Source organism: Polistes dominula, unplaced genomic scaffold, assembly GCF_049000335.1.
Source record: "Polistes dominula isolate Pdom_NZ unplaced genomic scaffold, Pdom_raw_medaka contig_73, whole genome shotgun sequence".
Classification (NCBI taxonomy): Eukaryota; Metazoa; Arthropoda; class Insecta; order Hymenoptera; family Vespidae; genus Polistes; species Polistes dominula.
In genome coordinates this window covers 7829337-7843045 of record NW_028300951.1, presented here as the reverse complement: position 1 = coordinate 7843045, position 13709 = coordinate 7829337, and the positions used below count along the sequence as shown (strand labels likewise).

The following is a 13709-nucleotide window of genomic DNA, read 5'->3' as shown; positions in this document are numbered from 1 at the left end:
ACGTGAGCTTTTGAAAAAAAAAAAGTTATTAATTTATTTTAATTTTATTCACGTCCACACATACACACACACACACACACATATATATATATATATATATATATATATATATATATATATATATATATTTTTTTTTTCTTTTGTATTTCAATATAATTTTTATCTTTCTCATGTAATTTACGAGATTATCGATAGAACTTTTGTTTATCGGGGTATAAAGAGAAGAGAATGTAATGTATAAAGTGTGACAACCTATACATAGACTTTACCTAAACACTATTACGATGTAACTAGATAAGCTATACATATATACCGGGTGAACCATTTAAAACAAGCTACCGGAATAACTCGATTATTATTTTGTGATAGAACAATATGGTGTCATGGGAAAACTTAAATGGTTTCAAAGGTACCGTAATCTCGAGTTAAATACTTTTTTTTTCTAAACGAACACGTAGAAAATATATGAATGCCAACTTCACATTTTTTTCTTTTTTTTAAATGAAATGACATATTATTAAATTTAATATTTAATAGGACGTTGATACACATAGTGAGCTTACATTTACATTGACAAATTATTATCTATTAAAGATAATAATTGACACTAAAATTATCATTTATTTCTGATCATTAAAATAGTTGTATTTATTTAAACTAGTACTGTCAAAATAGTTCTTTTTCTGTTGGTATTTTTTTTTAAGTGAAAACTTCTTTAGAATAGGTGTGATTTGAAAAAATGATGTAGTGGGAAAACAAAACCGGGATGTAGTGGGGGAAAGAAACGGCCTTAATACTACGTAAGAAGAGAAAAAAGACAAACATATCATTATTTATAAAAATATTTGATTTGCAAACATTTATTAAATTATAAAAATGCGCGCCTGTATAAATGCAACTCTCCAGACACACTTTAAAAATGTAACTTGCGAGCGCCATCCGTTGAGACGGAATTTTTTCTGCCCGAAAGATAGGCAACCCGTCATACATAGGTGTATAAACAGTTTTGACTGCAAAAAAAATTCCGTTCCAGTAGATGGCGCTCGCAAGCAACATTTTCAAAGTGTGTCTGGAGGGTTGCATACGAACAGGCGCGCATTTTTATAATAAAATTAATAATTAAATAAATAATTACAAATTAAAAGTACAAATAATATTATATTAATACTATATAATAAATTATCCTCGAAACTTGTTCATTTGAAGGTGTCACTTCTAACTTGCGTGATATGCACACATGCTTTTTTTATTTAAAAGCTTTAATGTAAATCTATAAAATATTATTTCTTAAAATTTTTTAAAATAATTTCAAATTTATAAGTATACGTTTTCTTAAATTCGTTTCGACAAAAAACTATTGTTAATATTTTTATATGAAGTTGTAAAAAAAAAATATCTAATAAAAAAAATCGAACAATCATTAGAGAAATCCTAATTAAAGGATTGTTAAATTTTTGCAGACTTTTATTAGATAACAATAAAATTATAAATAAAGAATAATAATTGCTAATGTGCTACAAAGGTAACACCAAATTGGAAATCAAAATCGAGTGAGTAATATTTTGTTATTGATGAAAGTTTTAAAACGTCTCACCCGGTATATAATTCTCTCTTATCATCTTTCTCGTTCGTTCGTTCTTTAGATTTATTCTCCAGGACGTAATATAAATAGGCAAGAGCTATAATACCAGGCTCATAATTAAAATCAATTTTCAAGCTCTACTCACGCTAGCCCTTAGAAGTAGCTGGTAGAAGGGCCTCTCTCTGTAGTCTAGTGGTTGCCTTAGAACCAGAGCTCCGACGTACGTATTCTGGCTTTTTTCAACGTTGACGATACCGAACTTTTGGCAAGCATCAAGAAACTATAACACAATGTAATAATACTTTATTACGATCATAATAATACATATAATTATTATACATAATTACATTGGCGATAATTATATCTAACGATACGACACTTATCCTCGTTTTCTTTTTATTTTATTTTATTTTTTTGTTAATAATTATCTCCTGCATATTATTACATTTTCCCCTACTTTCCTCTTACCTCTTTCATACAAATTACATCGTTACTTCCTCGTTCGTTAATTCTTGAGAAGAAACAAAAAATCAAAGTACGAGTATGAAAAAAGGAGATTAAAAATAATTACAACACGTGATACATTATATTTTTGGCTATTACTACTATTACCTCGTACATATGTGTGTCACGTTAATAAAACACAGATGCATTATTTTATTTTCCCAAACGGGGAAAAAAATAAAGAAAATAAAATAAAGAGTATAAAAAGGAAGAAAGAGAACGAATGATAACGAGGCCACGTGTTGAAATTTAGAAAAACAAAAATAAAAAATAAAATACAAACAAACGAGAAAAAAAGAATAAAAAAAAGAGAATATCAACGTAAAATTGATTACGTGCGTATCCTACTACCCTCCATTAATAACGCATAATCAACATGAACTACTGTGCGTTAAACGGTCGGGGTATTCGTTTACTATGTATGACTAGAAAAAAGAAAAAAAATAGTGAGTGAGTGAATGAGAGAGAGAGAGAGAGAGAGAGAGAGAGAGAGAAGATAGGAGAGGCATTAAAGTTTGCTGTCGTAAAGCTGGCTGAGCCATTAGTTAAAAGGTTTTACAGTTTTATTGGTCTGCCGGCCAACGGCACGTGGAATTTATCGAGCGAATATGACGTAGTAGCCGTCGCGTTATACCTACTAATTTCCCACCACTCCTTCCTCACCCTCTATCCATTCTTCGTATCTTTCATGAGCAAGTTTTACGGTACTCTAGAACGGAACGTGAATCTCGGGTGTTATATATATATAACGAAAGGGACGGACTACCATCTCGGCAATAGAGACGGTACTTAGCAAAAAGGAGAACGCCAAGGAGAAATGGTGCGCATTGGTAACGCTTGACGTAAAAAACGCTTTCAATACGGCATCATGGTGGCTTATTATAAAAGAACTGAATAAGCGGGGAATCTCGCAGTATCTAATAAACACAATTAGAAGCTACTTCCTTAACAGAAGGACTGAAATACAGAAGGATTGAAATACAGAAGGACACAGAATTGGACGTACACCCGCGGGAAAGAACAGACTCATGGGCAGCATGTACCACGTGGAAGGAGGAAACTGCGAGCGGGAAAAAGTCCGAGACGGATGAGAGGGGAAGGGCAGATGCCGGTGCAGGACTGCCTAACTTCTTGGACTACGTCAGTCTCGTCCACTGTATCAGCACCGGCATCTGCCCTTCCTCTCTCATCCGTCTCGGACTTTTTCCCGCTCGCAGTTTCCTCCTTCCACGTGGTACATGCTGCCCATGAGTGTGCTCTTTCCCGCGTTCCTTTTGTTCCCTTTTAGTTGCCCTGTACGGCAAGCAGGGAATACTGTGAGGGATATTCTACCCCGCCCTCACACGGGAAAGCTACTTCTACTACAATAACTACTACTACTACTACTACTACTACTACTACTACTACTACTATTACTACTACTACTACTACTACTACTACTACTACTACTACTACTACTATTATTACTACTTCTCGTACTATAGGAATAGTTAGATGTAGGGAACTTATTAGAACTATGAGAGGCGTGGATAATTTAATGGAAAACTGTGAATTACAAAGCGCCCTGAGCTTCTACCATCTTTCTCCCTCTCTCTCTCACTCACACACACACTTTCACAATCTCTCTGTCTCTCTCTCTTTTTCTCTTTCTCTTACTCTTTCTCTATCTCGTTACGTGCATGCTAGAACACCTCATCCACCAAGCCACCGGTTCTTCATTTACGTGAGCTACTGAATATACCAGCAGTAGCACACTAATACATCTTTCATGCTAGCCGAGGATAGGGAATCTCCATGGAACACGTTTGACTCAGGAGGAGAAACGGAAGCGCACCAAGGCTTTTGCTAATAATGCATTGCAACCAACCACCTTATTCCTCACCTATTGCACGATCTCTCTCTACCCCCTTTTACTCCCCACTCTTATTCTTTTTATCAATTTACTTGATTAAACGTAAAACCCAAACCGAAATATCTTGATTAATTTTATTTAGAAGGTTTTCATATACATATATATATATGTATATATGAAAATATGAATATATATTGTATTCATATATGTATATATGAAAATATTTCAATAAAAATAAAAAGTAAGAAAAATATATATTATCTTAATTAATCGTCGACATTATTTTTACGTATGTACGGTAACGTTAAATCAATGATATTTCATTGCGAGAAAAATCTCGTTCGTCAAATTTTCATATGTATCTACGATAATGTTAAGTCAATGATTTTTAATTGTAAGAAATTATTTATTAAATTTTTTTATTTATCTACGATAAAGTTAAGTTACTGATTTATCGTTCTAAATAATTGATCAAATTTGTATGTATGTATGATAAAGTTAAGTCAATGATTTCTCGTTGTAAAAAAAATTATTGATTAACTTTTTCATAGCTGCGTACAAATTTAATTGATATTGCATCGCAACAAAACATTGATTAACTTTATCAAAGATACAAACAAATTTGATCAACGATATTTCATTGACAAACACGTGAAAATAGATACATACATATTTTTTATTTAAACATATTATCCCAATAAAAAAATTATTGATAAATTTCATCCTAAATTGACGTATCATTTAAATAAACATTTTTATTAACTAACATATGTTTTATTTGAACTCGTCCTCTCCTTCTCTGTCTCTTGTTTGGATTAGAATATTTAAATAGGGCATTAAATCTTACTTGAGGCTGTGGGACACACGTTAATTCGATGTTGTCACCGAGAAGATCGGGGTCCAAGACCCTGATACCCGGAAGAACCGTGGAACCCACAGGTAAGTCCTCTTCTGCAACAGCTTCATATGGTACACCGAGGAAATGCGGTGGATTATCGTTTTCGTCGAGTACTATCACATAAGCGTCTACACCAACTATATTTGGTTGTTGTCCGTCTGGTACTTCGTCTTCCAACGTTACACGAAAACGAATGGTATCATTTTCCTGCAAAAATAACAACAACAATAAAATTATTTAAAAACTTATTAAAAAATTGATTGAATCAAATAAATCATTCAAATTATAATATAATTATTTCATTATTATATTTATATTATCTATCATTTTTTATTTTTAAAAAATCAATCGCATGATTTTACATTAGCAGGATTTAACATTTGTATTTAACTCTTATCTTTAATAACTAAATAACAATTAATTTGTACGTCTTTAAAAAAATTCTATAATAATTAATATTAAAAGTTCCTGACGTGCACAATAATTATTATTATCAATTGAATTTTAATGATCGTTCGATAATCGTTTATGGGGATAACAAAAGAAAACTTTCCATCCCTCGTTAAAATCTTCGTTTTTCTAATAACGAGTGAGGGGACACTGCAATAAACGGATGACGAAGTGCTTGATCAAGAATCACGAATGAATTCCCACGAACGGATTTGCGATGCGTGCAATAACGATGCTTCAGGAGAGGAGAGGAGAGGAGAGGAGAGGAGAGAAGAGAAGAGAAGAGAAGAGAAGAGAAGAGAAGAGAAGAGAAGAGAAGAGACGAGAGAACAAAATGAGACCTCGAAGAGAGTAGAGAGAAAAAGGGGTAGAGGTGAGGAGTGAGGTGAGACGAGTCTAGGTGTGATGAGGTGAGGTGGAGGATAGGGGGGAGGGACACGGGATGAGCGATGTGTGAACGAATGATGTTGGTTTATCACGTGGTCGTACCACGTACGTAATCCAGCATGTTTGTGTATTTAACAGAACACACGCGCACACGCACACGCATACGCACATGCGCGACGTACAGTCATATATGCGTGGGAACGTAGTGTGTGAGAATAGAAAAAAGATGATCGATGTATGAGATAATTTCATTGACCACGATACTACTATTATAACCGGAAAAAAGGAAAGATAATATGTGAAAGAAATTTTGTGTGTAATTCATTTTTTCAATAATTTTATTTTTATTTGTTATACTTTATATTTAGAGAGAGAAGGGGAAATAAAAAAACAAACAAACAAAAGATAGGAATATTATACGAGGATATATAGAAAAGGTAATGATAGTAGTTGTGAGTGTATATTAAAAAGAAGAAAAAATAACAATTTGTAAAATACACGGGTGTCTCATTAAATGGGATCGTTTCTTTCGATAACCTTTTTTTCAATTATTTCCACCATTTCCCACATTTCCTATAATAATAATAATAATAACAATAATAATAGTAATAATAATAATAAAGATAAAAAATACGATGGATACATAGTAGAGAGACAGGAAAGTGTTAGGGCACGTACAAGTTAGAACTCAAACGAGCTGTGGCTTTTATTTCCTTTTACGTAAGGAAAGTGCAACACGCAACAGTCACGCAACTATTTTCTTCTTCTTCTCTTTTTTTCTTTTTTTTTCTTCCTTTTCTTGGTTGCTCGATTTCTTTTACCTTTTCCTATCATACTTTTAACCTTTTCAAGATAATTCCTTTCGTATTTCCAGTTTTTTCTATTGGTCACTGGACAAGGGGACACCTTCCCCCTTCCCACCTTTTAAAAGAAAGAGAAAGAGAGAGAGAGAGAGAGAGAGAGAGAGAAAATAAAATAAAAAGAGAAAACACCATAGGTTGGCCCTTTCGTGTGGCCAATACAATACAACTCCGTTACACACGTTATTTCTTCCTTCTCTCTCTCTCTCTCTTCCTCTTTTTTCCCTTTTTTTCCCATTTTTTCTCTCTCTCTCTCTCGTTTGCCACACTGTTTTACCCTTTCATTCTTTTTCCCTTTTTTTTTCTTCTTTTTCTTTTTCAACAAACTGCGGTCCGGTCGACATCACCCGGTCAACTCAGTCCATACCTTACCCTCCCTTTCCCCATTTCAGAATACCTTTGGTACCTCCCTAAACCACCCACCCATTCCTGCCTCCCCCTTGTTCCTTTTCCTATCTCTTTCCAATCTTTTCTTTCTCTTTCTCTTTCAACCTCACCCAGTTTTCTTTCTTACTCTTGGTAGTACCAGTCGTGTATCGTGTGTACGTGCTAGGCATCCTGAAAAACCGGACAAAAGACTAAAAGAGAGAAAAAGAGAGAAAGTGAGCAAGTGTGTGTGTATGTGTGTGTGTGTGTGTGAGAGAGAGAGAGAGAAAGAGAGATTACACTTCCTTTTTGCCCTTTTATTTTACTTCTGTTGCAACCGACAAGCACGATACGAGTTAGCTTGCATGGTTTTTCAAGTAAGAGGAAAAAAGAAGAAGGAAAAATGAAGAAGGAAAAATGAAAGGCAAGGTTAAAGGGTGAGAGTGAGGTAGATGGTGAGAGGAGTGAAGAAAGGGGTAAGGGGAAAGGGGAAGATGGGTGATGGTTGTGGTACAGTTCTTTTATTTCCTATTTTTATTTGATTTTTTTCTTTACGTTCAAGTTCTCACAATTCTCATACGTGAGTAATAAATACTTCATTGTTGGTTGTTACATTGTCATATAACTTTTCAATCATTATATCGTCTGTAAATCATTTTATTCGATGTAATAATAGCTGATAATTGAACTTCATTTTCTTTTTTTCTTTTTTTTTATTATTATTTCCTTCCCTCCTTTTTAGATTTTATTTCTTCGTCATAAATATATTTCTTTTTTTTGCTTTATCTTTCAGGAAAAATTTTATACTAATTTTTCTCTCCTTTTTTTTTGTTGATTTTTTTGATTTAGGGATCTTTTGTCTTGTTTTTAATACAATACTATACTAACATATTTTCACGAAATTCAATGAAATTGATTATACGTATGAAGTTATTTTTGTACAATATATACAAAATCATAATTTGGTATTTATATAATAAATACAATTGTGTTCTAATGAGAACAATAATAATAATATAATATAATATAATATAATATAATATAATATAATATAATAGAAATATACAATGAGTAACAAGCAATCTAAATGAACATTCATTATTAACGTGTATCTGTGTCTGTGTCTGTGACTGTGCATGTGTGTCTTTGTTAGGTGTACACGTTTTAGTCGTTCGTTCTCCAGTTGAATTTATCTTAGCTTCCTATAAGCCACGACTAGTTTGAGCTGTGGTCCTTCACTCACTGACTCACTCATTCTCTTATTCTGTCTCTCTCTCTTTCTCTTTGTCCCTTTCTCTCTATGCAGTTAATATCAATTTAAATTGGACAAGAACGTAGCATCGTTAAATCGTATTTATGTGCTGTACTGACTCAGACGAGAAATTCGAAATAGAGAGAGAAACATAGAAAGAGAAAGAGATAGAGAAAGAGAGAGAGAGAGAGAGAGAGAGAGAGAAAATTAACAAAATCAAATGTAAATTCTATTTTCTCTATATTCCCGTCTCTACGTTTCATCTATCTTTCAGCATTGTGTTTATTTTTTAAATAAATTACTTAACATTAATATAATGTAACGATTTATTATACATTTTATAGGATTATTAAATCATATTACGTTTAAATTTTAAATGAATTAAATTTTAAACATTTTAATTCGAGACTCGAATGATTTTGAAATTAATATTGTAAAATATTGTGTTTTGAGTTTTTAATATTACGATTAAAAAAAAAAAAAAAAATATATATATATATTGGTTTAAATAGCAAAGAAAATGTGAATATATAAAACGATTTGTAATATCGTCTACGAACTTTTGATGTTGTTTCTATTTTTTATTTAAGTCTACATTGTTTATATTTATTTATATTTCAAATTTATTATGTACTTATATAAATGGTATATTTTATTAAAATTATTATATATATATTTATTGCGTCAATAATGTTTTTTCTAATATTTAAAGTAATATCAAGTAGTATAAATCGAAATGTGGTCAGATCACGGACGGTGCAAATATAGTGCGTAACTACTACGTTGGCTGTGGCTGACCATGCACGGACGTGACTACTTGCTGTATATTTCACCGATCCCTTCTACTCCCTCCTATCCTATTCGTGCACTTTTCATATAAATTTTTCTATCATAAATATTGACTACCTTTATATGTTTTTTTTCTATTTCTGCTTTTATCACTTTTCTATTTTGAAAAAAAAATAACGAAAAAATTTTTTAGAAGTAGTAATAAATCAATATGGAAAATATTTCGTTAAATTATAACAGGTTCTATCACTAATGAAAAATAAATCTACGTCAATTCAATCCATGAATTTGTTCAGTGATTTATTTATAATTTTTCACCGTAAAAAAAAATAATTGTGAAAAATGTGTAAGTATCGATGAAAAAATTAGTCAATGATTCATCGAGTCATTTATCAATGATTTCTTACAATGAAAAATCATTGACTAATTTTAATTTTATAGATACATATAAATTTGATCAATGATATTTTACAACGAGAAATCATTGACTTAACTTAATCGTAGCTACATATAAACTTGATTAATGATTTCTCTTTTTTTTTTACAAAGGAAAAATTAATCACGCGTATGTATCGTTAATATTAATAAGCAAATAAATGAAAAGGAAAACATAAACTTATTGAAATGAATAAACAGAAGGATTATATATAAATATATTTGATGAACATTAACGTATCCTTCTAATAATACGTCATCATACTGTATACGTTATACTGTTCTCTTACGGCTAATAAGGATATTACTGTTCGCTATGGCATGTCATTACAGTTAATCACGAATTTCAATTAAAACGGACATCACGCATTAGCGTGCTCACGATATATATATAGATATATATATATATATATATATATATATATATTGTATATGTGTATGTATGTGGGTATCTGTGTGTGCGCTTTTGCGATAGCAATGTAATCAGGATATTTAAAGGTGCTTTTAACGAGAGACATCGACCGTGTCGAAATTAAAGTATCAAAATCGAATGTTCACGATACAATCAAAATGAAATACACGTTTTTCTTTTTTTGTTTTTAATTTTTACATATTTTTGTTCTTTTTTTTTTTTTTACATGTAAACATAACACATTCATACATGTATACAAATGTACACACAATACACACAAACGTATTGTAATCTTATTCTATGTCATTCTGTATCTTTTTTTTTGTTAATTATTATAAGATTAATTTTTTCAACTATTGACAATCGTATTATTTCATTAGTACTTCCTCTAATAATTAAGTGAATTTCAAGTACTTTTTTTTATTTCTTTATTTGTTTCTCTTTATCTTTTACTAATGCGTTTTCTATATTTCTTTTACCTTTATACTCCTGTTAATTCTTTTATTATCCGATAAACTATCCCGTTTCTTTCACGGCACGTTGGTCTCGCACCTTCGTTAATTATTTAAGACAGGTGGAACATTGGAAAATTATTTATCGAAGAGAGAAAAACAGAATTTACGATTACGACTACGACGACAAAAAAAAAACGAAAACAGAAAAAAAAGAAAAAGAAAGAAGGAAGGAGAAAAAGAAAACAAATGAAATGAAAAATAAGTTTCCTCCTCCCCCACACTCACCCCTAACCCAACCCACTTTCGTTTCTCCTCACCTTTGTTTTTTTTACATTTCTATCTTATCTTGTATACATTGTTTTTTTTCCTTTTTTTTTTTACATTATTGTACAATATCACCTGCGTTCGTAGGGATGATAACGAGAAGCAGGTGTGCATCTACCACCATCGGTGATTCCGTAATGTAATTCATCGATTTAATGCGCCCGTCCGCCAGCGATTAATCGAATTATCGTTTAATCCTATACATGCTACCTAACGTCGTACATGCGTCCAACTTTGTGAATATTGCGACGTGAATTTATATAAAAAAAAAAAAAAGAAGAGAAGAAAGAACAACAAAAAAATTAAATTAGAAAGAAGAAAAAGGAGGATCATCAAATGATCCGTAATATTGAGGTGGAAATAGAGAAAAACAAAATTACAATTAAAAAAAAAAAGGAATAGAAAAAAAATCGATACTATAAATAATTGTGCGTTAAATACGAATGAGAAGAATACAAATTTGTGTGTGTATATGCGTGTTTCTTTTTATATATAATATTTGTTAAATCATAGAAACAAAATAAAAGAATAATCAATAGGGAGGAAAAATAAAAAATAAAAAAATTAGAAATATAAATAAAATTACAATGAAGTCAATTATTTTATCAGCAACGTTACAAATCTTATAAACTTTTTTGAAATAATTTTAGAATTTTACATTAGTTTGAATACAATTTTAATTAAAAAATGATTTAAAAAAAACGATCGGGTGTGACTTGAAATAAGGAAATAAAAAAATAAAAGAAAGAAAAACAAATTATTCGGTTGGCAAGAAAGTTATTTTGGTAGTAAGTGTAAATATATATACTATACATATTATAAAATTATATATATTAATTATATAATATAATATTATAATAATATACAATAATTAATAATATATTAATATTATAATAATATTATATATAATAATATATTAATTAATAATATATAATTATATATTAATTATATGTATACTATATATTTATATATATAATATTATTAGGATGGCAAGAAAGTAATATTTCACACTAGAAAACCGAAATTACTTTCTTGCCAATCCAATGTAATGAAATAAAATATGATCAACAATAAAATGTAATAATAAATAATACAAAAAACAAAATACAATTTTTTATATGCTTGTCTCTATATGCACATATTTTCTCTCTCTCTCTCTCTCTCTCTCACACTCTCTTTTTTTTATAATAAATTCGTACAAGTGCATTAGATGATTGATATGATGTTTAAATAGAAATAAAAAGAAAAGAACAAACAAAAAAAAATAAAAAAAATAAAAAATTAAAAGTAACAATTTGTACGATCCTTTGTATCAATCTATCGCTATCCTTTTTTTCGAAGTTATGTAAACAGTGCTTGAAAATTCGCATAGCAATCAAACCAGAGAGAGAGAGAGAGAGAGATTGATAGAAACGTTCGTCGGACAGTAGTACCTAACAGTAGCTGCTAGGCTTGAGAGTTGCTCAACAAAAAAGAGAAACCGAGGAAAAAAGCAGTGGAAAACAGAAATACAGAGAGAGAGAGCGAGAGAGAGAGAGAGAGAGAGAGAGAGAGAAAGAAAGAGAGAATAGAAAAAAAAGCATCCAGTTACTGGCTAGTTTAGAGAGAGAGAAAGAGAGAGCTTTTATTGCAAGCTCGGCCGCTGGTGGTCGACCAATGCGAACCGCCTTTTTCTAGTTCGTTTTCGAATTCTCGCTATCCCTGCGATCCTCCTTTCCTCTCACCCCTCCTTCCCGGATTCCAAGTCATTATTTACAGTACACCCGATATATCGGCCGCTATCCTGTTGTATATATTGCTTTTTCTTTCTCTATTTTTTTTTCTTTTTTATTTATTTTTTGTTTTTTATTACTTCGTTTCCTTTTCTATGGCAAAAAAATGGTACGAGAAAAAAAGGGAGAGGGGGTTGAGAGTGGTGGAGGAAGATGGTGATGGTAGTTGTGGAAATTATTCACGCTGCAATATCTAAGCCTCTACTCCCCCCCCCCACCGCCACACGTGTGTTTTGTCTAGCTTTAAAACACCTACGTTCGTACGTTAGCCTTATGAATAATATTAATGTAAACTGAAACTATTGTATACTCGAATGTTGTTTTGATTACGAACAAACGATGCTTGTTCGTTCTTTTTTTTAAATGTTTTTTTTTTTTTTACAAATATTTTTCCACTTCTTTTTCCTTCGTTACAGTGTAAGTGAGACAGTCATCAAATTAATTTTGATTTATATCTGTGTTATAACATATATTATAATTTTTACTATAATGTATATAATATTATACATTATATTAAATTGATTATTATATATGTATTATTATTATTAGTATGTTTAATTGATTTATATCTTGTTTGCTTGTTTGTTTATTTTCTAACACGGATACGTATTTAAGCATTGTGTCTAGAGATATACGATGATTCGGTGAGATAAAAGTGTTTAAAATTAAATATTAATTACAATATTAAAAAATGCTAATAAATAGAATATATAATATAATAAAATATATAATTATGAACAAAATTGTAAGTAACCTTTGACAAAATGTATATATATATATATATATATAAAGCAATTGCATTTGATCGTTCACAGTCAGAAATTGGTATACACGAAATTTCTCGGTTGATTTAATATCAAATAAATATATTATAGATAATTAAATTACGATTAATTCGAGATTCAATCGATTAATATCAATTAGAACATCAGACGAAAAGTTTCGTAATAACCTGATAGAATATTTCTATAAAACGAGGTGGCAGGATGGGTGGGGGAAAAGGGGGAAGAAGAAGAAACGATAAAACTTGCACGCACGATTCGTCTTGGAATAAGAATGATAGAGAAAGAGAAGGAAGGTAGGGGAATAAAAATCACTAGACTTTGTAAGAGTGTAGAACCACTACCTTTCTTATTCTCCACCCCCTACCACCCCAAATCCCAACCCCAACCTCAACCCCATGGTCGAACGATTTATATGCAACGTTTCGCTTTGCCGACAAATTTGACACCGATGTACCCATCGATTCCCCCTCCCTTCCCCTATCCTCCATCTTTTTCTTCCTTGACAACGATTCCCTCCTCCTTCCCCCTCCCCACTCTGCTTCTTACTCTTTCGTATTCCATCTTTGTTGCACTTCAACGCACGTAG

The 13709-nt window shown here is 31.1% G+C and overlaps 1 protein-coding gene across 1 annotated transcript in view; it reads right to left on the bottom strand.

Annotated features, from left to right (window-relative positions):
• The window catches only part of Cad87A (cadherin 87A), a 183977-nt gene that overhangs the window by 8948 nt on the left and 161320 nt on the right, over positions 1-13709 (bottom strand). Inside the window, exons 4-5 of the mRNA XM_015326845.2 lie at positions 4786-5043; positions 1728-1862 (exon numbers count right to left, since the gene is read on the bottom strand). Coding sequence (XP_015182331.1) covers positions 1728-1862; positions 4786-5043 — 393 coding nt within the window. The remainder of the gene's footprint in view (positions 1-1727; positions 1863-4785; positions 5044-13709) is intronic.